The sequence below is a fragment of the Malania oleifera genome, chromosome 12, assembly GCF_029873635.1.
Source record: "Malania oleifera isolate guangnan ecotype guangnan chromosome 12, ASM2987363v1, whole genome shotgun sequence".
Classification (NCBI taxonomy): domain Eukaryota; kingdom Viridiplantae; phylum Streptophyta; class Magnoliopsida; order Santalales; family Ximeniaceae; genus Malania; species Malania oleifera.
In genome coordinates, this window is record NC_080428.1 from 17,852,720 (window position 1) to 17,879,104 (window position 26,385).

The 26,385-nt window shown below is 36.5% G+C and overlaps 1 protein-coding gene across 1 annotated transcript in view; it reads left to right on the forward strand.

Moving 5' to 3' along the window:
• The first annotated feature begins 21,508 nt into the window (after positions 1-21,508).
• The window catches only part of LOC131144073 (family of serine hydrolases 3-like), a 34,863-nt gene continuing 29,986 nt past the window's right edge, over positions 21,509-26,385 (forward strand). Inside the window, exon 1 of the mRNA XM_058092445.1 lies at positions 21,509-21,810. Within this exon, the coding sequence (XP_057948428.1) occupies positions 21,682-21,810 (129 nt within the window). The 5' untranslated portion in view covers positions 21,509-21,681. The remainder of the gene's footprint in view (positions 21,811-26,385) is intronic.

A 26,385-nucleotide genomic window follows, 5' to 3' on the forward strand; every position in this document is an offset into this window, starting at 1 on the left:
TAAAGAGCAAACGGACAATAAAACTAGAGGGGATATAGAAATCATAGTTAGCCAAAGGAGACCCCTGGCCTTCAAAGTGCACAGTTGCCTAAAAGTCCACTAAGTTCCTCATTAGAAGGCCTCTCAATAGCCAAGGCTACAGCCTCGTGACCTTAAGGAATCATCTCAAAAGGAATAATGGATCGTTCTCCCTAAATGAACAAGTCTCTAGTCCTAGTAGACCTATCCTTCTAGGAAAAGCAACTATAGATAGGTTTTCTATGCTTGGAGGCTGCCAAGCTACCCTTCTTGGTGATCACTATTAAAGTAACACACACACACACACACACACATATACTAGGAAAATAAAAGAATGGATAATTCATCGGGGACTTACAATGAACACTTGGCACTACAAAAAATAAGGTTATTAGTGACGGTTTTGAATTAGTCGCTATATCTGCCATTACTAATACTTATTAGTGACGAATTTTTCAAATCGTCACTAATAATAGAGTATTAGTGACTGATTAAAACTGTCACTAAAAAGTCTAAGCCCGTTACAATAAATCTACACCAGCTCGATCAAAAATCGTCACTAAAGTCATAGTATTAGTGACGGTTTTAAATTCGTCACTAATGCTCTATTATTAGTGATGGTTTGAAAATCGTCACTATTGCTCATAGGCAACTATTAGTGACGGTTTTCAAACCGTCACTAATACTACAAAACTGTCACTAATAATTTTAAATTAATTTGTTTCCAATTATTAATTCCTGTAAAAATCTGTAATTACATTTTCGTATATGTAACATTAAACCATAATTGCTAAAAAAATCATAAATTATTCAAAGTTCTAATTCAAATTTAAATAAAAATACAAATATATTATACAAATTCAAATTCAAATACAAATATATTATACAAATTCAAATTTAAATACAAATACATTATACAAATTCAAATTCAAATACAGAAATTTCATATGTTTAGATAACAAAAAAAGTCAAAAGCTGCATCTGTAGTGCATGGCATCATGTAGACGTTGTGACGGTTGCAAACCCTACAAAATATGAAAGTAAAAAAAAATTAGTATATGCATTTTGAAAAATTTTGGCAGTATTTCTCCTGTAAATATGACATTTTCCATAGAGATATGCTCCAAGCCTAGGTGTTTACAATAAACAATTCACAATAATCCAACTAGTAATGAATTTTGCGAGTGCACAAGAGCTTCATATAATAAGCATTAAATAATGTAACATGTTCATGCATCTCATAAACAATATATATCAAAATATAGTTCTATGAAAAAATAAAAGGTGATGTTTATGGTTTCCATGGCTTCCATAGGACTCTAAAACAATTATAATAATCAAATAATGCAAATGAGTCCATGATTGATAGAATTTTCACTTAACATATGCAAAAGTAATTTTAGAGATGAAGTTCAAAGTTCATTTGAAGTTCACTCATTCTTTCAAAAATGCTTTAACATTCAGCACACTATAACCATATGAGCATATGGTATATGGCTATGATTATTTTGGAAAAAAGTCAACAAATTTTTGGCAGCATGCCATCTATAAATAGAACATTTCCCAAACCTGCAAGTCACAAAAGCATGCAATTCACAATATTTTTGCATCATACAAATGCTATTTAGATCAAGATATGCAACAACCTAAAAGTATCTACCAGCAGGCAATACACATCACTGCATTAGCCATGTAGGTGGTGTTCCAATCAAGCATGTAGTTCTATTGTCCACTACTAGCATGCAATTCACAAGATATATCAATCAAAGCAAGCAGTCTAGAAGTTAAATCATCTATTAAACTGAAGTTAGATATATACCCATCTCTAGCTGCAATGAGGTCATGGATGACAGAGAAGGACGACGAGGTCGTGGATGGTGGTGGCTGCATCAACGATTCTTTATCTAGTTTACCCGAAGTTTCTTTTCACAATTGATTTGAAATGCAATAAGTCTACCCATGTAGACAAAATGAATTTTAGCCTTTCATCTGATAGGTTGTCTCTTATAGTTAAGGTATGATTTAAATATTAATTTTATTTCTCTTGAATCTTGATGCCCTTCTTGTGGATGCAATGGGCAAGCTTATCGCATTTCAAATCAATTTTGAAAAGAAACTTTGGGTAAACTAGATAAAGCCCCTCCATTCATTGTATATACACTACAAATGATATGCCCACTATCAAAAATAGAAATTATCAAAAGTAGACCTAAAATTATATAACAAACCCTTCTCAATGACGGCAAAATCTAAGCTGAGGATAATTAAATTATATCTCCTTGACCCTTTTTACACTTTTAGGAAACATTTGATAATGTTGTTTGGTCCTAAAGTATTGTATACTATCAAACAAGGCAATCGCTTGGGGATGAAATGATGTAAACAAAAACTTAAATTTCATGAGCTCAACCATAAAGTTAGCTACTAACGAAAACATTAATGATCCGTAAAAGAATAGAGCCTGAAAAAAAAAATGGTCCTGCATACAAAATAAAGTAGAATTGACAGAAAAAAAATATATTACCAATGCAATTTCCTTGATTTTCTTATTTCATTTTCCTTTCCTTCGTCTAGTTCTTCTTCTAATTCATTTATACCTCGTGTTCAAACATAGGCTAGACCTAACCACTCATAGCCCATGAAAAAACACACCTTTACACCCACATACAATCGAGAAAAAAAATAATAATAAGCTTCTTGAAGATTGTATTGTACTCAGGAGTCTCCCAAAAAGACACGAGGCCGATCCCACTAGGGTCAGCCCCACAAGGGTTTTTACGGGAGACTCCTGGATACAATCTCCTAAAAAGTCAATCAAACTCCTATTAGAATTTCAAAAATGTCTCATCACCATAGTTTTAAGTGCCACTATCATTTAAATTTGTACACAAACTCATCAGAAACAAAATATAAAAATATAACATATTTTAAGATCTATACAATTTCAAATTTATGTATCATCCTAAAGGCTGCTAGGCCATGTTTGGAGCCATGGCTTTTAAGTTTTAGATTTAAATTGATGTAGATTTGGATGGGACTAAATATAAAATCTGCATTTCATCCAAAATTCATGAAAATCTAAAAACCTGAAATTTATGCTCTAGGTTAAGAAATTTTACAAGAATAATGTTGAGAATGAAATTGGAACACTACATAATATAAAGCAGTTTTACTTACGAGGTTAAACTCATGCAGCCTGCTGATTAGATTAAGAGACCCAACTAACAAATATTATTGTATTCTAGTGCAACAAGGCAAAAAAATTTCTCTTGTGCCCAAAAATTATATTTCCCAAACTAATATTGAAAATAATATCCTGCAAAGGATGGTCCTCTGCACACTGCAGAGGAGAAAATCTTTGCCCAGGTGTATTTTTAGTCTTCATGCTGTAAAAAAAAAAATTCTAAGTAGAAGAATGCAAATACTATATATTCCCCCGTCCCCCCTCTCGGCGTCCCCAACTCACAAACAAAATCACTTAAAAAAATGGGATCAAACTAAAATCTCTTTTGAGCATCCATGATCCAATTGAGTCACTGGCATACAAGATACAAATATTAGCATATCCCTACAAATATTAGCATATTCCCCCATGACCCATGATCTCCTACTGCAACTGTTAATGACAGCAACCAAAAACAACTGAAGGAGAAATGAGAACTTACTAGTCGCAGAAAAGGGGAGATTGCAACAGCTAGATTGCAGAGGGGAACCGAGCGATGGCCTATGGCGACTCACAGGCTGTGGCTTGCGGCCGAGAGCAGGGGGAGACTGGGAGAGACAATCGTGGAAGTAGGAGGCTAGGGAAGAGGAGGAGCTGGAGTAGGAGGTCGGGGAAGTGGAGGAGCTTGAGTCAGAGGTCGAGGAAGAGAAGGAACTAGAGCAGTAGGTTTTCAGAAGCAGGCAGAGGGGAAGAGGCCAGACTGGAGAAGGAGGGGAAAGTAAAGTGGGAACGCGAAAAATGAATAAGAGTTTTTGGGCAATAGTGATGGTTTCAAAACCGTCACTACTACTCTCCGTCTATTTTTTTTTTTTATAAATAACAAAGTATTAGTGACGGTCCAAAATTCGTCACTGATAATGGACTAGTAGTGACGAATATTGAAATTCATCACTAATAAGGGACCAATGGTGATGAATTATAAATTCGTCACTAATATTCTGAACTTAAATTTTTTTTAATTTTTTTTAAAAATGAAGTATTAGTGACGAATCTAAATCTAAAAATTCGTCACTATTGGTCCTTTATTAGTGACAAATCTACAACATCATCACTAATACTCTGAATTGAAATTTTTTTATTTGTTTTTTAAAAAACAGGAACTACTAGTGACGGTTCTCAAATCCGTCACTAATAAAGGACATATAGTGACGAATTCATAAATTCGCCACTAATACTTTGAACTTAAAATATTTGACTTTTTTAAAATAGGAAGCATTAGTGACGATTGTCTATCCGTCACTAATAAGGGGTCAATAGTGACAACTTTACAAATTCGTCACTAATACTCTGAACTTAAATTTTTTTATTAGTGACGGTTGTCAAATCCATCACTAATACCCTAAACTAAATTTATTTTATATTTTTTAAATAAAAGAACTATTAGTGACGGTTCCAAAATCGTCACTGATACCCTTAACTAAATTTATTTTATATTTTTTAAATAAAAAAACTAGTGATGACTGTTTCAAAACCATCACTAATATCCTCTTATTAGTGACGGATTTGGGTATCCGTCACTAATACCCTTAACTAAATTTTTTTTGTATATTCATAAATATTAGTAGTGACGGTTTGTTAATCATCACTAATAAATGACTTTTAGTGACGAATTTAATCTATCACTAATACCATAGAATCGTTACTAATATTTTCCCGAAAAAATTTTAGCATGAAAATTGTTTACTGCGCAGTTTTTAGTGACGAAAATATTAGTGACGATTTTAAAACCGTCACTAATACTTTCGTTACTAAAAACCTATTTTTTTTTAGTGTGGCTTAACAAAGGATCTTACTTAGAAAGATCGAGGATAGAATTTGAGAGAGGAAAAAACCAAAGATGGACATGAAAATGGGAAGAGAGAAAGAAGAAGTATTGGATGGTTGTTGGAGATGTCGCTCATATTTGAGTGGAATGCAAGCACCGGGGAAGCATAGTGATGTGAAGAATAAGGAAGTTGGTTGTAGGAGATAACCATCGACAGTTTGGTCGATGGTAGGCTCAACGATTTCAGCCTCGAGAGACAATCATCGATGGTTTTAAGGAAACTATCGACGGTTTCTGTCTGTAGTAGAAACAACTCTCAGCATCAAATCATCAATGGTTTCGTTTGGTGCAAGTTACGGATTTTTGAATTGGTGATAAGTAGATTGAAAGATTTCGAGGGATTTTCCTTCAAGGATTGCTACATAAGGATTTTCCTCCAGGGATTGCTACATAAGTATTTTAGTTATAGTATAAGTCTTCTGTATGCGTAGGGTTAGATTTAATCATTATTTTGTATCCCTTGATGTAAGCTTCACATGAGGTAGTGAAAATCAGTCGTTTGCTCCCGTAGAAGTAGGTAAATTGCCGAACCAAGTAAATTTCTTGTGTCTTTGATTTTATTGCTTTCCTTTATTCTCTTTGTGATTGATTGCTTGTTTACATATATTCATCATTAGGTGATTGCATTACTTGTTCCAGATTGATTCGAGTTTGTGAGGTTTCTAATGCGCATTTGAATCAACAACTAGTATCAGTGCTATTAGTTACAATGGTTGGGATCTCTTTGGTAATTTCGATGGAACGAGAAATTTTAAACTTTGGTATAGAAGGGTTAAGGACTTGTTGGTGCAATAAGGTATTGTAACAACCTAGCTAATTTACCATATATATATATATATATATATTTTATAACAACATACATAATATCTAGCTAAACTGTCATAGTCATGGTCAACCTGGACCCATGGTTACCAGGGATATATCTGTCATAAAACTCTGATACCTAAGCAGCCGAAAACATAAAATTATATGCATGCCATAAATACCAAAAATCATACAAGAGTTCTATCAAATTTGTCATATACATATACATACTATCATCCACAAAAGACCAAAAAGCGATCCTAGGGTTTCAACCCCAAAGTCCATCTAATCCTAGCTCAATCCACTTACCATATAGATAGGGTAGTCCATTCCTCTTCTACTGCTGCGGGGTTTTATCCGCCCTCCTACCTGGATTTCCTGAAATGTTTGTAATACTAGGGTGAGACACCTCTCACTAAGTGAGACAAATTAATATCAGTGTGTGGCAACATGAGCATTTTTCGTGATATACATAAAAACAGTACATAATTCATAACTGGTATAACAGTTGGATCATATTATATAAAAACATGGTTTATCATAACATAACATATCATACTAAATTTCTGTACTAATAAAATCATCTTATATAATCATATCATACTTCAATTATTACTCAAGATAGATAGTTAGTTAGCCATCGTCATGTCTTACCCCCCCATATGATAGGGTTGTGCGGCCCAAAGGCGGGACCTAGCAATGATTGGCCGACCATGTTAGTCAAACATAGGTATGTGTAAGTACGATGGGTATGTTCTACCTGTGTGCCGGACTACCTGGGGAACTACAACACTCCCATAAAGCCACATCGACTGCCATCTCCCACACTCTACATAAGATGTGTGGTATTACTAACATATTCTTAATCATAAACATATAGCTACTGTACCGTACTTCGTGAAACTAAACTGAACTATTCGGGTTCTGATAACATATAATACCTTTCATGATATTAAAACGTAACAGTTTCATAGGGTAAAACATGACATGATATTATTTCTTGAATCTTGACATAACTTACATAATCACGGCATTTACGCTGGCTTATCATAACATACTTGTCCATGAAATTCTTGCATATCGTAATTTGTAAATCACGGCATTTACGACGGCTTATCATAACATACTTGTACATGAAATTCTTGCATATCGTAACTTGTAAATCACGGCATTTACGCCGTCTTATCATAACATACTTGTACATGAAATTCTTGCATATTGTAACTTGTAAATCACAGCATTTACGTCGGCATAACTCATATCGTAATAAACATAATTCTTGCGTATTGTAACTTATTCTTAAAATATAGTTCCTGAAAACTGTGATAACATACTTATTTGGGAAAACTCATAGTATTTCAACATAGCATAATTTTCATAAAAATATTGTACTCGTGCCACACAAATATACATAACCATATAAACTCATAATTAATTCTGAAATCATATTTCCATAATAAACGTATTAAAATAATTTCCTTGTTCAACAGCAGTATTCCCAAACATAGTTTTAAATCATACATATTTTCCTAAAAATAAATGTTGTTAAATTCATAGTAATTTCATCAAAAATACTGACTTAATTTATCCTCTTACCTGACTTACTGAGAAGCCCACAAAATATTCCAAAACTACACCTATGGTGTTCCCAGCTCAACACACTGAAATTTACATTTTCCCAAATTCAACTTTAGTATATTCCATCTACTACACTTTTCTTAGTCCAAAAATACCAAATACCTTATAAAATACTAAAATAACCAACTTACCCAAATTTTGGGATGATGCCCAAGTTGGCCTAACAAACGATTTACTCCAGTAGACTTGAAGAGAATCTTCCCAGGAGTAACGTGGCCGCTTCAGATCGTTGATCCGGCCAATAACGAAGTCAGAATTCTAGAGAGAAGGAGAGGGAGATGAAGTTAGAGAGAGAGAGAGAGAGAGAGAGAGGGAGAGAGAGAGAGAGAGAGAGAGAGGCTCTGCATGAAATTCCCTCGCAGAAAAATGAGTTTAGGCCTTATATAGAGTGCTTGTCCATGTGGCCTCGTCGATGAGTCATGAAACCTCGTCAACGAGTTCATGAAGGAGGTTGACGATGAGTACTTGACCCTCATCGATGAATTTTAGATCCAGGAGACAATCGTATTGGTAAGTTCTCATCGAGGAGACACACGTCCACGTCAACAAGCCCAAGAATCCTATTCGTCGACGAGAACTCTGCACTCGTCGACGAGACCCTGTTGAATCCTTTTTGGAAATTCCTTTTTATCTTCTTTATCTTATTATTTAATTACCATAATCCTTTCGGTCTCTACATTCTCCCCTCCTTATAATATTTCATCCTCAGAATTTAATATCTGTATTGAACCCCATCCTTTGAGGAAAATGGGCTACTTACTTTATTACTTACACTCACTTATGGCGGAGGAATACCATGGTTACATTCAGGGTTCTAGGAGATTACATGATATATATAAAAAAAAAAAAAAATCTCCCAAAACCAAAATACTACCTACTAACAGAAAATTATTACATGTACTTAACTAGCCTGTACGAAATAAACTTACCATACTTAGCTGCATCTTCCTTGATTACTGCTGGTCCCCACTAAATAAGTGCTAGTATTTTTGTCGTACTTCTTCCTCAAGCTCCCGTGAAGCTTCTTCCACCACATGATTCCTCCACAGGACTTTTACTAATGGAATTTTCTTATTATGCAATTCTTGTTCTTTTCTATCTAAGATCTGCACTAGTATTTCCTCATAAGCCAGTGATTTTCGGAGTTCTATTCCTGCATAACTGATCACATGGAAGGGATCTGGGACATATTTCTTCAGTATAGAAATATGAAACACGTCATGTATTCTAGATAAAACTGGTGGTAAGGCTAGTCGATAGCCCACTAGCCCCCACTCTCTCAAATATCTCGAAAGGGCCAACAAACTTAGGGCTCAGCTTACCCTTCCTCCTAAACCTCATAGTACCTTTCCATGGCGCCATTTTCAAAAATACATGGTCTCCTACCTTGAATTCCAATTTTCAGCAGCAATTATCTGCATAGCTTTTCTACCAACTCTAAGTTGCACTAATTTTTTCTCTAATAAGCTGGACTTTGTCGTATGCCTAGTGCACTATTTCTAGTCCCAAAAATTGCCTCTCACCAACCTCATCCCAGTATAGAGGAAAACGACATCTCCTACCATATAATGCCTCATAAGGTGTCATGTCAATGTTGGTCTGATAGATGTTATTTTATGCAAACTCTACCAGCGACAAATACTGGGTCCAACTACACCTAAAATCCAGCACACATGCCCACAACATATCCTCTAATATCTTAATCATCCTCCCTAACTACCCATCCATCTGAGGATGAAATGTCATGCTGAATAAAAACTGAGACCCCAGAGCCTCCTACAGGCTCCTCCAAAATCGTGACACGAAACGTGGTTCCCGATTTGATATTATAGACACCGACACACTATGTGATCGTATTATTTCTTGAATATATATTTCTATCAGTTTATCAATGGAGTATTCAACTTTAATAGGAATAAAGTGAGCGATCTTCATTAGACTATCAATGACTATGCAAATAGAATTCTGCCCCTATCATATCGATGGTAAACCCGTCACAAAGTTCATAGAAATGTGATCTCATTTCCACTATGGGATGTACAGTGGTTGTAACTAGCCAGCCGATCTTTGGTGCTCAGCTTTTACTAGCTAGTACGTCAAACATTGCTAGACAAATTTAGCAATCTCTTTCTTTATACCGCTCCACCAGAAATACTCTCGTAGATCCCTATACATTATAGTGCTACTTGGGTGTACCATGTACAGGAACCTATGAGCTTCCTCAAGGATCGTCCTTCTGATATTCTTATTTCCAGGTATGCATAACCAAGTATGGAACCTCAGAGCTCCGTCATCAGATATACTAAACTCCTCCCCATATCTGTCCTGTACTTTCTCTATCAACTTCATCAACTCTATGTCATTCTTCTGGGCTATTTTAATCTTTTTATATAGAGTAGGTTGCACCACTAGGTTGGCAATAAATGTCTGGTGATCACCTTTTACTAATTCTATTTCAAGCCTCTCCAAGTCCATCTAGATCGAGGGCCGAACTACTGCTGCTAACTGTGCTATTTCTTCTAATTTTCGGCTCAAAGCATTAGCCACCACATTAGCTTTACCTAGATGGTAGCTAATAGAATAATTGTAATCCTTGATAAGCTCTAACCATCTTCTCTGCCACATGTTCAAATCCTTCTGTGTGAAGAAGTAAATTAAACTTTTATGATCTGAGAATATTTCACATCTTTCTCCGTACAAATAATGCCTCCAAATCTTCAGTGCATGAACCACAGTAGCCAATTCTAGATCATGAGTGGGATAATTCCTTTCATATTCTTTCAATTTTCTAGAGGTATATGCTATTACTCTGCCCTGCTGCATTAATACACATCTAAACCCCCTCAAAGACGCGTCACAATAGATCACGTAACCATCACCTCCTGATGGAATAGTCAATACTAGCGCTGTGATGAGCCTCTACTTCAATTCCTGGAAGCTTTGCTCACAACTATCATCCCATTCAAACCTAGCATTCTTTCTGGTTAGTCATGTCAGTGGCTCTGACAATGCTGAAAATCCTTCTACAAACCTTTGGTAATAACCTGTCAGTCTTAAGAAACTCTTGACTTCTTGTATGTTCATTGTCCTGACCCTATTCACTACTGCCTCTTTCTTACTAGGATCTATAGAAATTCCATCCCTTGATATAACATGTCCCAGAAATGCAACTTTCTCCAACCAGAATTCACATTTACAAAACTTGGCATATAATTTCTTTTCCCTGAGCATTTGAAGTACTAGCCTTAAGTGCATCTCATGCTCCTCAAAACTCCTCAAGTAGACCAGTATGTCATCAATGAAAACTAAAACTAACTGGTCTAAATACTAGTGAAAGATTCTATTTATCAAACCCATGAATACAGCAGGAGCATTCGTCAGACTAAATGGTATAACTAGAAATTCATAATGCCTATACCTGATCCTGAAGCTATCTTTGATACATTTTCTACTTAACTTTTACCTAGTGATAACTTGACGTGAGGTCGATCTTGGAATAGACCCATGTACCCTAAAGCTGATCAAATAAGTCATCAATACGGGGTAGAGAATACATATTCCTAATTGTTATTTTGTTTATTTCTCTATAATCTATGCACATTCTCATAGACTCGTCCTTTTTCTTCACAAATAAAACTATAGCTCCCAAGGGCGACACACTAGGTCTGACAAATCCTTTATTTAATAAATCCTGCAACTAATCCTTTAATTCTCCCAATTCTGCTGGAGCCATTCGGTAAGGAGCATTAGAAATTGGCACCATCCCTGGAAGTAAGTTGATAGTAAAAACTATCTCACGGTCGGGAGGCAACCCAGGTAATTCTTCAGAAATATGTTTGAAAACTCCTTAACCACTGGTGTGCTGGCAAGCTTTAATTCCCTTTTTGTCACTTCCTTTACATAAGCCATAAAGCCCTAACATCTGTCTCAGAGTAGTCTTCTCGTCTGCATGGCTAACACTAACTGAGGTGGGGATTGCACCCGCGATCCCAAAAATCTGAATTCTAGCTTTCCTGGTGCTCTAAAAATCACCTCTTTCATATGACAGTTGATACTTGCATGGTTAGTAGCTAGCTAATCCATACCTAGTATTACATCAAATCCATAAAAATCTAGCACAATTAGGTCAGTTGGTAATACTCTCCCCTAAATTTCTACTGGGTAACCCCGGAGTACCCTGCGACACCTCACTACTAACCCTGTCGGTGTTGCTACTGATAGTTCAACATCTAATAACTGTGTCTCAACACCACCCAATTTAACATACCCCGCAAACACAAAAGAGTAGGTGGTACCTGTATCAAATAAAATTAAAAAAAAAAAAAAAGCTTGATATGATAAAATAGTAAAGGTACCTGTTACAACATCGTCTACAGCATCCATGTCTCCCGGTGTCAAAGCATATACCCTCGTCAGAGCTATATTCCTCTTCTAGCCTCCACGAGGCACCTGATAACCTCCTTAGTGCAGTATGGGAGCAGGTGTGGTACCCAGTGGTGTAGGACAATCTCGCACCAAGGTCTACCATAGTGATAGCAGACGCCTTTCCCTACTCGACACTCTCCAAAGTGTCTATTTCCACATTTCTGACATATAGGGTAGGTCTGCACTCCCTGAACCTTACGGTCCCTAGTCTCTTGTCTCTGTTCTTTGCCATAATTTCCTCTCCTCGACTAGCCTCGACTAGATCTCTGCTAAAAGCCCAAAGGCATGGATCTTTTCTTCCGTCCCTGCTCCTCTGTACCCATCCACTCACCGGCCTTAGCCACAGCTACTATGTCTACCAATTCAGCAAAGTCCTGCATTTTCAATACAATTACCTGTTTATAAATTTCTTTCCTTAGACCTCTTTCAAATTGTCTCACTTTCTTTGCCTCATCAGGTATGATGTACGGGGCGAAGCAGGACAACTCTATAAACCTCGTCGTGTACTACTTGACTGACTGCTGTCCCCGCTTCATATTTAGGAACTCCTCGACTTTGGCCTCCCAGATGTCGAAAAGTATCTATCAAAGAAAAAATCTTTAAACTGGCACCAAATCATAGCTATAGGCATCACTCTCTGTTCCTCCCATAGTTTCACCGCAGTCCACCACCTTTCAGCCTCCCCTATCAGTTTATAGATAGTGAATAAAACCCTTTGTTCCTCCGTGCACTGCAGTACCGCCAACACTTTTTCTATTTCCTGCATTCAGTTTTTAGCAACTGTAGGATCTACTCTTCGTGAAAATGCCGGAGGATTCATCTTGGCCTACAGATGGGCCTCCCTACTCTCTAGTACTTCATGCGATCTCATCCATGACCTGCTAAACCACACTGCATAATATTGCATTTAAATCAACTTTGCCTAAACCTGAGGGCCCTGCTCCGTCACTATCGCTCGCATGTCCACTGCCACCTCCAGGGTCCATCTGGAAAAGACAATAAACATGACTTAGGGACCTCTGTCCATATAACTTACATATCTAACCAAAAACTCATATTATCCCTTCTATCTTAACATCCTTATTTTAATTCAGGATCCAATCTTACACTTCAAAAACACAACCCAATAATAGTTTACTATGGATTTCCTGAAATCGTCACCCCAGGAAAGACACAGAAGCCATGCCTCTAAACTGCGGAACAAAACCCAAAATCCTTTTCCTATACTCTGGTATTGTCTCCGCTGCACTCTAAAGTCTACAAAACCTAACAACCTAAGCTCTGATACCAAACTGTAATGACCTGCCTAATTTACTATATATATATATATATATATATATATAATAACATACATAATATCCAGCTCAATTGTCATAGTTATGGTCAACCTGGACCCATGGGTAACAAGGATATATCTGCTATACAACTTTGATACCTAAGCAGTGGAAAACATAAAATTATATACATGTCATAAATACCAGAAATCATACTAGAGTTCTATTAAATTTGTCATATACATATACATACAGTCATCCAAAAAAGACCAAAAAGTGATCCTAGGGTTTCAACCCCAAAGTCCATCTAACCCTAGCTCAATTCACTTACCCTACAGATAGGATAGTCCAATCCTCTTCTACTGTTGCGGGGTTCTATCGGCCCTCCTACCTAGATTTCCTGAAATGCTTGTAATGCTAGGGTGAGACACCTCTCAGTAAAGGAGACAAATTATTATCAGTGTATGACAACATGAGCATTTTTCGTGATATACATATAAACATTACATAACTCATAACTAGTATAACAGTTGTATCATATTGTATAAAAACATGGTTTATCATAACATAACATATCATACTAACTTTTTGTACTAAGAAAATCATCTTATATGAACATATCATACTTGAATTATTACCGAGGATAGATAGTTAGTTAGTTATCGTCATGTCCTACCCCCCCCCCCCCCACATGACAAGGTTGTGCTGCCCAAATGAGGGACCTAGAAATGGCTAGCCGACCATGCTAAGTCAAACATAGGTATGTGTAAGTATAATGGGCATGTTCCACCTATGCTGGACTACCAGGGGAACTATGACACTCCCATAAAGCCACATCGACTACCATCTCCCACACTCTACATAAGATGTGTGGTAGCACTAACATATTCTTAATCATAAACATATAGCTACGGTACCGTGCTTCGTGAAACTAAACTAAACTATCCACATTTTGATAACACATAATACCTTTCATGATATTAAAACATAGCAATTTCATAGGGTAAAACATGACATGATATTATTTCTTGAATCTTGAGATAACTTACATAATCACGGCATTTACATCGGCTTATCATAACATACTTGCTCATGAAATTCTTGCATATCGTAACACTTAAATCATGGCATTTACACCAGCTTATCATAACATACTTGTATATGAAATTCTTGCATATCGTAACTTGTAAATCACGGCATTTATGCCGTCTTATCATAACATACTTGTACATGAAATTCTTGCATATTGTAACTTGTAAATCACGGCATTTACATCGGCATAACTCATATCGTAATAAACATAATTCTTGCATATTGTAACTTATTCTTAAAATATAGTTCCCAAAAACTACCATAACATACTTATCCACGAAAGCTCATAGCATTTCAACATAGCATAATTTTCATTAAAATATTGTACTCATGCCACACAAATATACATAACCTTATAAACTCATAATTAATTCTCAAATCATATTTCCATAATAAACGTATTAAAATAATTTCCTTATTCAACAGTACTATTCCCAAACATAGTTATAAATCATACATATTTTCTTGAAAATAAATCTGTTAAATTCATAGTAATTTCATGGAAAATTCTGACTTAATTTATCATCTTACCTGACTTACTGAGAAGCCCACAAAATATTCCAAAACTACACCTGTGGTGTTCCCAGCTCAACACACTGAAATTTACATTTTCCCAAATACAACTTCAGTATATTCCAACTACTACACTTTCCTTAGTCCAAAAATACCAAATACCTTATAAAATACGAAAACAACCAACTTACCCAGATTTTAGGATGGTACCCAGGTTGGCCTAACCAACAATTTACTCCAACAGACTTGAAGAGAATCTTCTAGGAGTAATGTGGTAGCTTCAGATCGTCGATCCAACAAATAATGAACCCGGAATTATAGAGAGAAGGAGAGGGAAATGAAGTTAGAGAGAGAGAGAGAGAGAGAGAGAGAGAGAGAGAGAGAGGTTCTGCATGAAATTCTCTTGCAGAAAAATGAGTTTAGGCCTCATATAGAGTGCTTGTCCACGTGGCCTCATCGACGAGCCAAGACACCTCGTCGACAAGTTCATGAATGAGGTTTTTTGACGAGCACTTGACCCTCATCAAAAAATTTCAGATCCAGGAGACAACCCTCCCGGTAAGTTCTCGTCGATGAGACACGCATCCACGTCTACGTGCCCAAGAAGCCTATTCGTCGACGAGAACTCTGCACTCGTTGATGAGACCCTGTTGAATCCCTTTTAGAAATTCCTTTTTCTCTCCTTTCTCTTATTATTTGATTACCATAATCCTTTGGGTCTCTACAGGTATGGTGAAGGAACTATACGAAAAGAAGCCGAAAGACATAGATGACACGAGTCAGAAAGAGTTGAAAGCACACCTTGTGTCTACTATCAGGCTTTGTCTAGCTAATGACGTGATATATCACGTCATGGATGAGGAATTGTCGATGGTAGCTTGGCTGAAACTAGAGAGCTGGTATATGTCCAAGTCTTTATCAAACAAGTTGTACCTTAAGAAAAAACTATATTGGCTTAAGATGCTAGAGGCTTCAGACCTCACTTAGCACATCAACGTATTCAATTAGATCATTAGTGATTTGAAGCGAGTTGATGTGAAGTTCAAGGAAGAAGAAAAAGTGTTGATGCTACTTAATTCCCTACCTACATCTCTTACGTATGAGAATCTAGTTATGACTCTGACATTGGGGAAAGAAACCCTAGAGTTGGAGGATATTACGACTGCATTGTTAGGATTCTAGCAAAGGTGGAAGGCCATTGATGAGAGTTCACAACGTAAAGGGCTCATGGCGAAGGGTAATCAGGATCGCGGGAGAGGCAAGTTCTGGAGCAAATTAAGTGGTAATTAAACTCAATCACAGTCTAAAAGGAGGAAAGATGTTTAGTATTTTAAGTGTGGTAAAATAGGGCACATAAAATCAAAGTGTCCGAAGTGGAAGAAGGGGAATGTAGAAACTCAAGAGGGTTCATCAAAATCTATGAATGTAATGAAAGAAGGAGACTTAGGGAGCAGTGATTGTGATATGCTTTCTACTTCATCAAGTTTTAAACACCTCACAGATTTTTGGATCCTAGACTTGGGATGCTCTTTTCACATGACGCCCAACAAAGCCTGGTTCACCACTTATAGATTGGTGAGTTATGGTTTCGTTCTGATGGGAAACGATATTGTTTGCAAAGTTTTCGAAATGGAGGATATCAGAATCAAGATGTATAATTGTGTGGTAAGAACATTATGTGGTGTAAGGCATGTACTTGATCTGCAGAAGAATGTGATATCATTGGGCACTTTGCATTGTAACGAGTATAGTTACAAGTATGAAAATGAGACAATAAATGTGTGTAAAGGCGTCTTGATGGTCATAAAGGGATAGAGGTTAGCAGGGAATCTCTATGCACTGCTGGCGAATCAATGTAAATTGTCTACCACTCAATACCCAAGGACGGACGCCGATGTTCAGGTCATGTCAAAGGTTTCCTATGCCAATGTAGTGGGGTGCTTCGGCAGGCAACAGAGCGATCCATCAGTTATAAGATTTGTAGATGTAGACTGCACAAGGAACTTGGATGATAGGAGGCCTGCAACAGGATGTGCTCTGGGAGGGCATATTAGTTGGAAGTCTAGGATACAGTCTTAGGTTGCACTTTCAACAACTAAGTCGGAGTACTTGGTAGTGGCTGAGGCTACCAAGGTAGCATTGTGGTTTAAATTTTCAGTCAAGGAGCTGGGTGTTTAGTTAGGTGGAGTTCCTATTACCACGGACAAGTTCAAGCATCGCTTGGACTTGGTTTTCGTCTCAAGGTACTAGACGAGAGGCAATTCCAATCTACTAGCCTAGTTGGAGCAGCAGGTTATGCTTCTTCATTTCTCCTAAGTGGTGAATATTTGCCAAGGTGGAGATTGTTGGAGATGTGGCTCATATTTGAGTGGAATGCATGCACCAGGGAAGCATAGTGATGCGAAGAACAAAGAAGTTGTATACAATAGATAACCATCGATCACTTTGTCGACGGTAGGCTCAGCAGTTTCAACCTTGGGAGATAACTGTCGATGATTTTAGTTTGTAGCAGGAACAACCCTTGGCATCAAACCATAGATGATTTGTCTGAAACCATTGACGGTTTTGTTTGACGCAAGTTACAGAGTTTTGAATTGTTGATCAGTAGATTGGGAGATTGGAGGATTTTCCTCCAGGGATTGCTACATAAGTGTTTTAGTTATAGTATAAGTCTTTTATACTCATTGGGTTAGTATTTAATCATTATTTTGTAATCTTTGATGTAAGCTTGTTGTAAGCTTCACATGAGATAGTGAAAATCAGCCTTTTGCTCCTATGGAGGTACGCAAATTGTTGAACCACATAAATTTCTTGTGTCTTTTATTTTATTTCTTTCCTTTATTCTCTTTGTGAGTGATTTCTTGTTTCCGTATATTCATCGTTAAGTGCTTGCATTACTTGTTTCAGATTGATTTGAGTTTGCAAGGTTTCTGCTGCACACTCGCATCAACATTGAGGAATATTAGCATAGCTAAGAAGAAACAAAAGATAAGAGAGTAAGAGAACAAGAGGTTTGATGATGAAGATGTAGTAAAGAAGAAAGGGGATAAAATTAAAACTTAATCAAAGAAGGGCAATCTAGCATAGCCAATATGTGGTGCAATCCAAGTGCTTGGGGATCCCAAATTATAAGGAACATCCCCATCATGAACACATGGCCCCTGAGAACCGAAAGAATATCTAGGGCGCACATAAGATGCACATAAGATTATCATTTTACTTCTTGAGACATACCTCGTGAAAACAAGAAGTTTCGATAATACCATATGTCATATGCATGTAATTGAGACTGAATATTGAGTAGGGAGTTGCCGCGCTTATTAGTATGAACCATGATTACTAACCTTGGAGAACACTAATCTAAACACCCGACAAAATGCCATGCTAGAGGGCAACTAATAAAGGGGAAATGGCAAGGGGACATGTTTAAACGCACACACGCACCCATGAAGGGAATGGACCTTGGTAGTCTTGTATGGATTCCATGCGAATCATAATTAAGGCACAAGTCAACTTTGACGCCAACAAGTGTAATTGTCCCTTAATTACTATAGTGGGCACTATAAACTAGGAAAATACACCTAATTTTTCCCTTGATTACCTAGTAACATCTTATCATAAACGGACACAACTAAATCCCTAACCCCTCTCCGCCCCTCCCCCCCAATCCACACCTAAGCAATTAATGGGCATCCGTATAAAAGCAAAAGGAAGGGGTGTGAGCTAAGTGAGCACACTTTGAAACCTTAATGTTGCAACTCTATTAAGCTCTTCCTTTGACTTCCCTATAAGCTTAAGGATCATAAGTTTTTTAGTTTGGTGACTTTGTTTCTTAATGCCCCTTTCCAAGAGAGAGCTAATAAATCATGTTAATTTTGACCTTAACAATGAATAAAAATGATTCATGAACTATAAATAAGAAGAATTTTTTTAAGTTTGGTTGCAATGTCTCCTTAGTGGTCTACCCAAAGAAAAAAAAAGATTCTCTCCTTGGTAGGAGGTGAAGAGGGTCATCTTGCGCACATATATCTCTTTAACATGTAAGAATATTTTGCAATCATGCACCATTGATGTGGTTTATTACCGGTCATTTGATCACTCAAAGTCCTTGGCCTCCTTTTGTACATGGTCTCTTAATGGACATCTCAATGATCAAATATCAAGACTTAATATTGGAGGGATTGAGTCAAATCTTAGAAGAGGATGAGAAAGTATATGGAATGGAAGATTAGCTATCATATAGTAAATTGTTAAGACTTAAGTTGTGTTTGGTAGTATGAATTTTAGGTATTGAATTTGGACTAATTTAAATTTAGATTTAACTTAGTATAATTTTATATTATATTTTATATCCACACAATTATGAATTTAATGTTAAAATTCACCTGTCTAAACATAGGAAAAAGATAATTTTAGCCAGTCAAATTAATCAAAATGCATAAGTTCTTTTTTTTTTTTTTTTTTCTTTTGACATGATGCAATTTTTGTGAATTGTGGCTCACATTCTAAGGGAAAGTATGAAGGAAATCAGCAGTGCATCAGGGTAAACGTTGATGGTTGGGCTCAACGGTTTGGTAGCAGAATTTCAGATAATTACATTTTTTTCCTGAAACCGTCAGCGGTTTGGCTCGGGACACCCAGCGCATATTTTAAACTTTGAATGGGGAACGTTAATAAGGTTGGGGTTTGTAGGGAAAACCTCCGAGAACTTTATATATATGTCATATCTGATATATTTAAAGTGTTAGTTGATAGTTGTTGAGAGATTTGAGAGGGTTGTTGTATTACTCTTGTAATTTACACAAGAAGATAGTGAATCCTTATCATTTGCTCTCATGGATCTATTGTCAAACCACATAATTCCTAGAGTCATTGTTATTATTATTGCTTTCATTTACTTACTGTGGTTGTGGATTGTTTTTTATTCACCATTAAAGTGTTGCATTGTGTGTTTGATCCTTTTACACAAATATATATTCCAATGTGCATATTTAGGGGTTTTACACAACAAATTGGTATCGAACCAATGTTGTAATGGCCTCTGCAACTTCGTTTGCAAAATTTAATCTTGTCAAATTTGATGGAATCAGGAAATTTAGTTTGTGGCAAAAAAGAGTGAAGGATATTTTGGTGTAGCAAGGCATGGTGAAGGCCTTATACAGAATTCAACTAGGAGGCGTGGATGAAGCAACTTGGAATGAGTTGGGGGCAAAGGCAGTATCAACCATCCGTTTGTGTTTGGCTGATGCCGTGTTGTTTCACGTCATGGATGAGGATTCTCCAATAGTAGTTTGATGCAAACTAGGAAGATGGTATATGTCTAAATCTTTATCGAACAAACTCTTTCTTAAGCAAAGGTTGTATTGGCTTAAGATGGTGGAGGGTTCAGATTTGAACCGGCGTATCAACACATTCAATCAGATTGTGAGTGATTTGGTGCATGCTGATGTAAAGTTCAAGGAGGAGACAAGGCGATGATGCTATTAAATTCCCTACCAACGTGTCACATATATGAGACCTTGGTTATGACCCTTACATGGGGTAAAGAGACCCTAAATGTCGAAGAGGTGACAAGCGCATTGCTTGGTTTTCATCAAAGAAAAATGGCCAGCAATGAAGTTTCACATGGTGAAGGGCTTGTGGTGAAAAGCAACCAAGAACGTGGAAGACGGAAGTCTTGGAGTGGATCTCAGTTGCAGTCCGAGAAGAGGAAGGACGTGAAGTGTTTTAGGTGCAGTAAAATTAGGCACATAAGACCGAAATGTCCGGAGTGGAAGAATGGGAATGCTGAAAATTAGTAAGGTCCGACAAAATACACAAATGTAGTGGAAGGAGACTCGAAAAGCAGTGATGGTGATATGCTATGTGTTTCATCAGGTTTGGAATACCTTATGAATAATTCTTGGATCCTAGATATCAGATGCTCTTATCACATAACAGCAAATAGAAAATGGTTTGATACCTACAGGTTAGTTTATATTAGTTGTGTTTTGATGGGTAATGATATTTTATGCAAATTATTTGGTATTGGGAATGTCAAAATAAAAATGTATGATGATGTTATAAGAATCATATGTGATGTAAGGCACGCACCAAGTTTAAAGAAGAATGTTATTTCATTAGACACTTTAGAAAGCTCTATGGACAATCCTAATCTTCAAATTTTAAATGGGACATAAATGTCAGGGAAAGTAAAATCAACAAAAAAATTCTGACACGATAAGAATGATGTTGGCAATTATAAATTCTCATCGAATCATTAGTATGCATTTGAATTAGCTTTCGATTCTATATAGGGCATTATAAATAGATTTAAAATATTAAATATTTTATATTTAATTGCAAATTTTAATTTATGAAGAGTGGAGCTCGAATCGAGAGAGAAAATAGGTCATGCATTTTTGAATATGAGCATTTTTTATTTTATTTTTTTCTGTTAGGATAAATTAGAGAGGAAACTAGCTCCTCTATATTAATATAAACCGGCATGATGGTTCTCAATTTTGTTCAATTTAATTTTAAAAAATTGTTCTAAACAAAAAAACAGAATGGATTCATCGATTGATTGACTCATCATGATACTTTGACAGAGTCAATGTAATGAAATTAGATAAGCACGTGCAACACCAACCGCGAGGATATGGTTGGGTGCTTTGAGTTCTTTCTGGGTTAGCTGGGGGGCGGGGGGGGGGGGGGGGGGGGGGGGGGGAGAGAAGTCCCACAAAAGGGCGAAGACCCCAACAATCACACTAAAACCTTTCCCTCTCTCCAGATCGATCTCTCTCTCTCTCTCTCTCTCTCTCTCTCTCTCTCTCTCTCTCTCTCTCTCTCTCTCTCTCTCTCTCTGCGTGTGTGAGATAGAGAACAGAATGGAAGGCGGAAGAAGCAAGAAGATGAAGATACTGTGCCTGCATGGATTTAGGACCAATGGGAGTTTTCTGCGCAAACAAATCAGTAAATGGGATCCTTCTATCTTCCCTCCGCATCATTTTGACCTGGTATCTCTCTCTCTCTCTCTCTCTCTCGTTTGGCTTTTGTCCTGGGAATGATTTTTATTGCCAAAATATTATTCATTAACACAACTGATACTTCACCGAATTGAATAAAAAATACTTGTAAATAGTATTTTAGTGTAAAATTCGGTTGGGTTGGTCCTCCCTATATAAAAATGATAAAATAAATAAAAAGAAAGACGAAGTTTGGGAAGTTGATCTTACATAAATATTTTTTTTTTTTGTAATGTTGAACTTATATTAAAGACTGATTAATTAGTCGTGGAGGCACGTTTAGTTTTTCAAATCATGTATGGTTGGTTTTTAAGCTTTGTGCTTTTTCTCTTTTTTTTTTTTTCCGTACAGACTCCTCATATGATTTGTATGACTAACTTCCTAAGCATCCAAGAGTATTTTTCAAATCACCCCTTGTTTTGGAGATAATTATCTAGACAATTGTAATATAGAACGTTATGTGTGTTTGCGTGTGCACATATATGTTAAGTCTTTCTATAAAGAGTATTGTCATGTGGGAAGAGAGTACATCCAAGAGAGTGAATTTGTAAAAAGGGGTTAACTTCGTGTTTTTCCTCCTACGCTTTTCTTTTCTTATATTAGGAACGGTTGTTAGTTTTCGACAAGTGTAGAGAGAGGAGTGTTAAAATCACTTGTTATTTTCTTTTACATCTTGATAGTGACCTCTTGTGATGGAGGCCTAATGTCAACCTATATAAATTTCTTGTAAGGTTGTCTACTTTTTGTTAGGGGCGACAAAATGGGTTTATGGGTCAGCTTCGAGCGGGCTATAAACGGGTCGAGTCGGGTCGTTAATGAGTCGAGGTTAAACGAATGCCAATCATATAAACCCTAACCCACCCATTTATTAAACGGGCGGGTCGTAAGTTACCCATTTGAAAAAAATTATTTATTTTAAAACCTCAAATTACAGCACATCTGGTTAGGGGTGAGCCTAATTCAGGGAAACCCGAATTAATCGACCAAAATTGGTCAGTTCAAGTCAGTTAAGAAAATAGGATCAATCAATTCAATTATGGTTTTACAAAATTCGATTAATCAATTAATTAGTTCGGTTAAGAGAAATGTTAATTCGATTAATCGAAATAATCAATTTAATAATTAATTAAAATTTAAATATAAATTAGTATACGTTAGAAGCTGCTTAATTAAGCTTATGGATAACGTGACAATGTAAATTCTACTCTTATAGTTCAATAGTAAAATAGATAACGTGACAGTGTAAATTCTACTCTTATAGTTCAATAGTAAAATATCTTTTTTATTAATAAAATTAATAAATGAGGTGCTTAATTAAGCTAGAATTGGTTAAAAAATCTACAATTATATTTTGTTTTTATTAATTAATTTTAAATTAATTTGGTTAACCGAATTATCCAAATTTGGTCGGGTTCGGTTTGGTGAGGCCTCTCTATTCGGTTGGTTCGATTAACCGTTATCATTAATCAAAAATTTCGATTAATTCAGTTAATTAACTGAATTTGGTCGAATTGCTCACCCCTATATTCACATATCTCTCTCATTTATTTAAAAATTTAAAATCCCAAATTACAGCACATCTCTCTCTCGGTTGAAGGGGAATCAAGCTTCCTCACTTATCACAGCTCTCTCTCTCTCTCTCTCTCTCTCTCTCTCTCTCTCTCTCTCTCTCTCTCTCTCTCTCTCTCTCGACTTCCTCAGTTATCAGATTCAAACAAAATTACAAAATCAGTAAACCACTAAAAGTCTGAGACTGAATGATCATGAGTCAGCTAGATTAGCTAGAGATGGAGATGGAGATGGGGACAGGGATGGGGACGAAGACGATGGTGAACCGCAAGAATGACCAGATCTGTTCAGGCATATCAGACCAAAGATGAGTGGAGAGCTGCAACGTCAAAGTTCAAACTGACTTGCGAGTTTGCGACTGCGAGAGCAAAGAGCAAGAGTTGAGGGCATTAGAGGTGAGGGGATCTGCCACAGGAGACTATCTACGACAAAGAGGCGGAGCCATGGAGTCGGGGTTGGGATTTTTTGGGGGAGGGTAGGACACTGCAACTTTGCAAGTTTGCAACCGGACAATGAATAATGAAGACGGTCGTCTGTCTCCCACGTGATGGAGCGAAAGCAACGAGGGTAGAGAAAGCCAGTAGGCGGCAGCCACGGCCAACAGAAAATTTAGGGTTTTATGGTAGTAAGGCAGGGTTGTTAAAAAAAATGGCAGTAAGGTAGGGTTAGACACTTAGACGGTTTGTGGGTTAATGTGTTTAATTTATATATGGGAATAGGAGCCAAGTCACCCGAGTGACCTTACCTAACCGGATTGATCCGTTTATAAAGGCGAGTTACGACCTGTTTATAAACGGGTTGATTTTTATAAACTCACGGATGACCCATTGGGTCTAACCCATTTTGTCAGACCTACCTTTTGTTGTCTTTATTTTTTTTGTTTACCTCTTTACCAATTAATGTTGTGGGTGGTCCTTGTAGTCCAACAAAGTAGTCTCCGAGCTATGGTTTTCATCTGTATGGAGTTTGACAAAATTACTTGAAGGGAAAAAAACAATTAGAAAGAGCTATAAGCAATCAGTTCAAGGTGAGGAAATTTAATGACAAAAAAAAAAAAAACTTTAAACTATATATAGAAGTTGAAGGTCTGACATGTTAGTGCAATTTAAGTTATGGACCAACAATGTATATCAAGTTTTAACACTCTCCTGCACGTGCAACCCGACAGCACGTGGAGAGATAAACATATAATAATTTTTTTAATATCATGGAATAAATTCAGGCGACGAGACTAGAACCTAGGCTCTCCTGGTAACCAACTCTTATACCATGTTAGATTATCACTTACTTAAAAATTTAAGCTGTTAGGTTGTGGGCCAACAATGTATATCAAGTTTTAACACTCAGGAATGAGAAAGACTGAAAAAGATGTTCAAAGATGATTGTGAAGAAATAGACATAAGAGTGGCTTCTGCAATTTATTCATGTCCATCGAATGATATCTTATTCAATATCAAATGTGAGAAGATGGTTGTGAATTTGTGAAAAAAATTGGAAAACTTTTATCCAATTAAACCTCTATTCAATCAAATTCTCCTAAAAAGGAATATTTATTCTTTGAAGATGATTGAAGATAGTAAAGTCTCGAATCACTAAGCGAATTGAAAAGCATTGATGTGATGTCGAAAGATAAAAAAAAAAGGTGGTGAGAGTTTTTTTTTATGTTCTTGGATAGTTATAATGGTCTTATTATAAACTTTAGTTACTACACAAAATACCAACACAAATCTAGTTGATGTGAAAACTACACTATTAGCCAATGAACTTCAAAGAAGTGCAACCATTGAGAGCTTTGTGTTTAGTGGAAATGAAGTTCTTACTTTTAGACTACGATCGAGTAAACAAGGAACATCATCAAGGAGAAATGGAATGTTAAGAGCGAATTTCGAAATAGAAAAAATCAAGACAAGAGACACAGGGATCAAACAAGTCAAGTGAAAGAGTCCATTACCATTTGTAATTGCTAATAAGGTTCTCATACTCAAGAAAAATGAATTCTTGATAGCAATGCAACTCATCATATATGCTAATATATATCATGGTTTCATTTTTATGATATTAGTGAGGACAACTATGTGACAATGAGAAACAAATCAAATCTAAGGTGGCAGGAGTTTATTGTATCCGGATAAAAAAGTTTGATAGTGTTATGAGAACTCTTGAAAATGTTATACACGCATCAGACTTTAAAATAAAAAAGTAAAAAAACTTGATTTCACTCTAAAAATTAAGATCAAAGGGGTATATGTTCACCGCTCAAGGTGAATGTATAAAAATATCAAAGCTAGGATGCACTTGTGGTGATGAAGTGATCCCAAGAAGGAATCATGTAGTACAAGTTAATCAGTGTATCACATAAAAGAAAAATGTGGGTGGTTCAAGTGCATGGAAAAAGAAGTTTCTTTCCAAAGAAGTGAAAGGTGGTGGAGCCAATAACCAAAAATTTCACATTTGGGGAAAGGGCCATAATATTTCTAACAAGAGGAAATTTTACTAAGGTGGAGGATACAAGCTCGATGATGGAACCACATATTCGTGAAATAGAGATTTGTTGAGCTTGTCTTGCCCATGTGGTCAGATCCAACTTATGCAAATAATAAAATAAAATATAAAATAAAATAAAAAGGGAAAAGGCGGTTTGGAAGTTGATCATTGCATAGGGTATAAATATTTGGTAGTCATGCCAAGTTTGTATTCGAGGCTAACTAACTAGCCTTCAATAGTGGAATCATATCTTATCGAGGCATGCATAGTAGACTTTGCAACTTGACCGTTTTGTCCTTGAAGACTCCTTGTATGACATGTGTGACTTAACTTTCTAAGCACGTAAGAATATATTTTCAAAGTCATGACTTGATTTTGGACAACTGTCTAGAGAATTGTAACATTTTTATTCATTAGATGGTTGAACATTGTATATAGGTTGGGTCTCTACATGAGGAATAGGGTCTCATTACTATGAAACAAGTGAATTTGTAAAGGAGTTTACCCCATGAG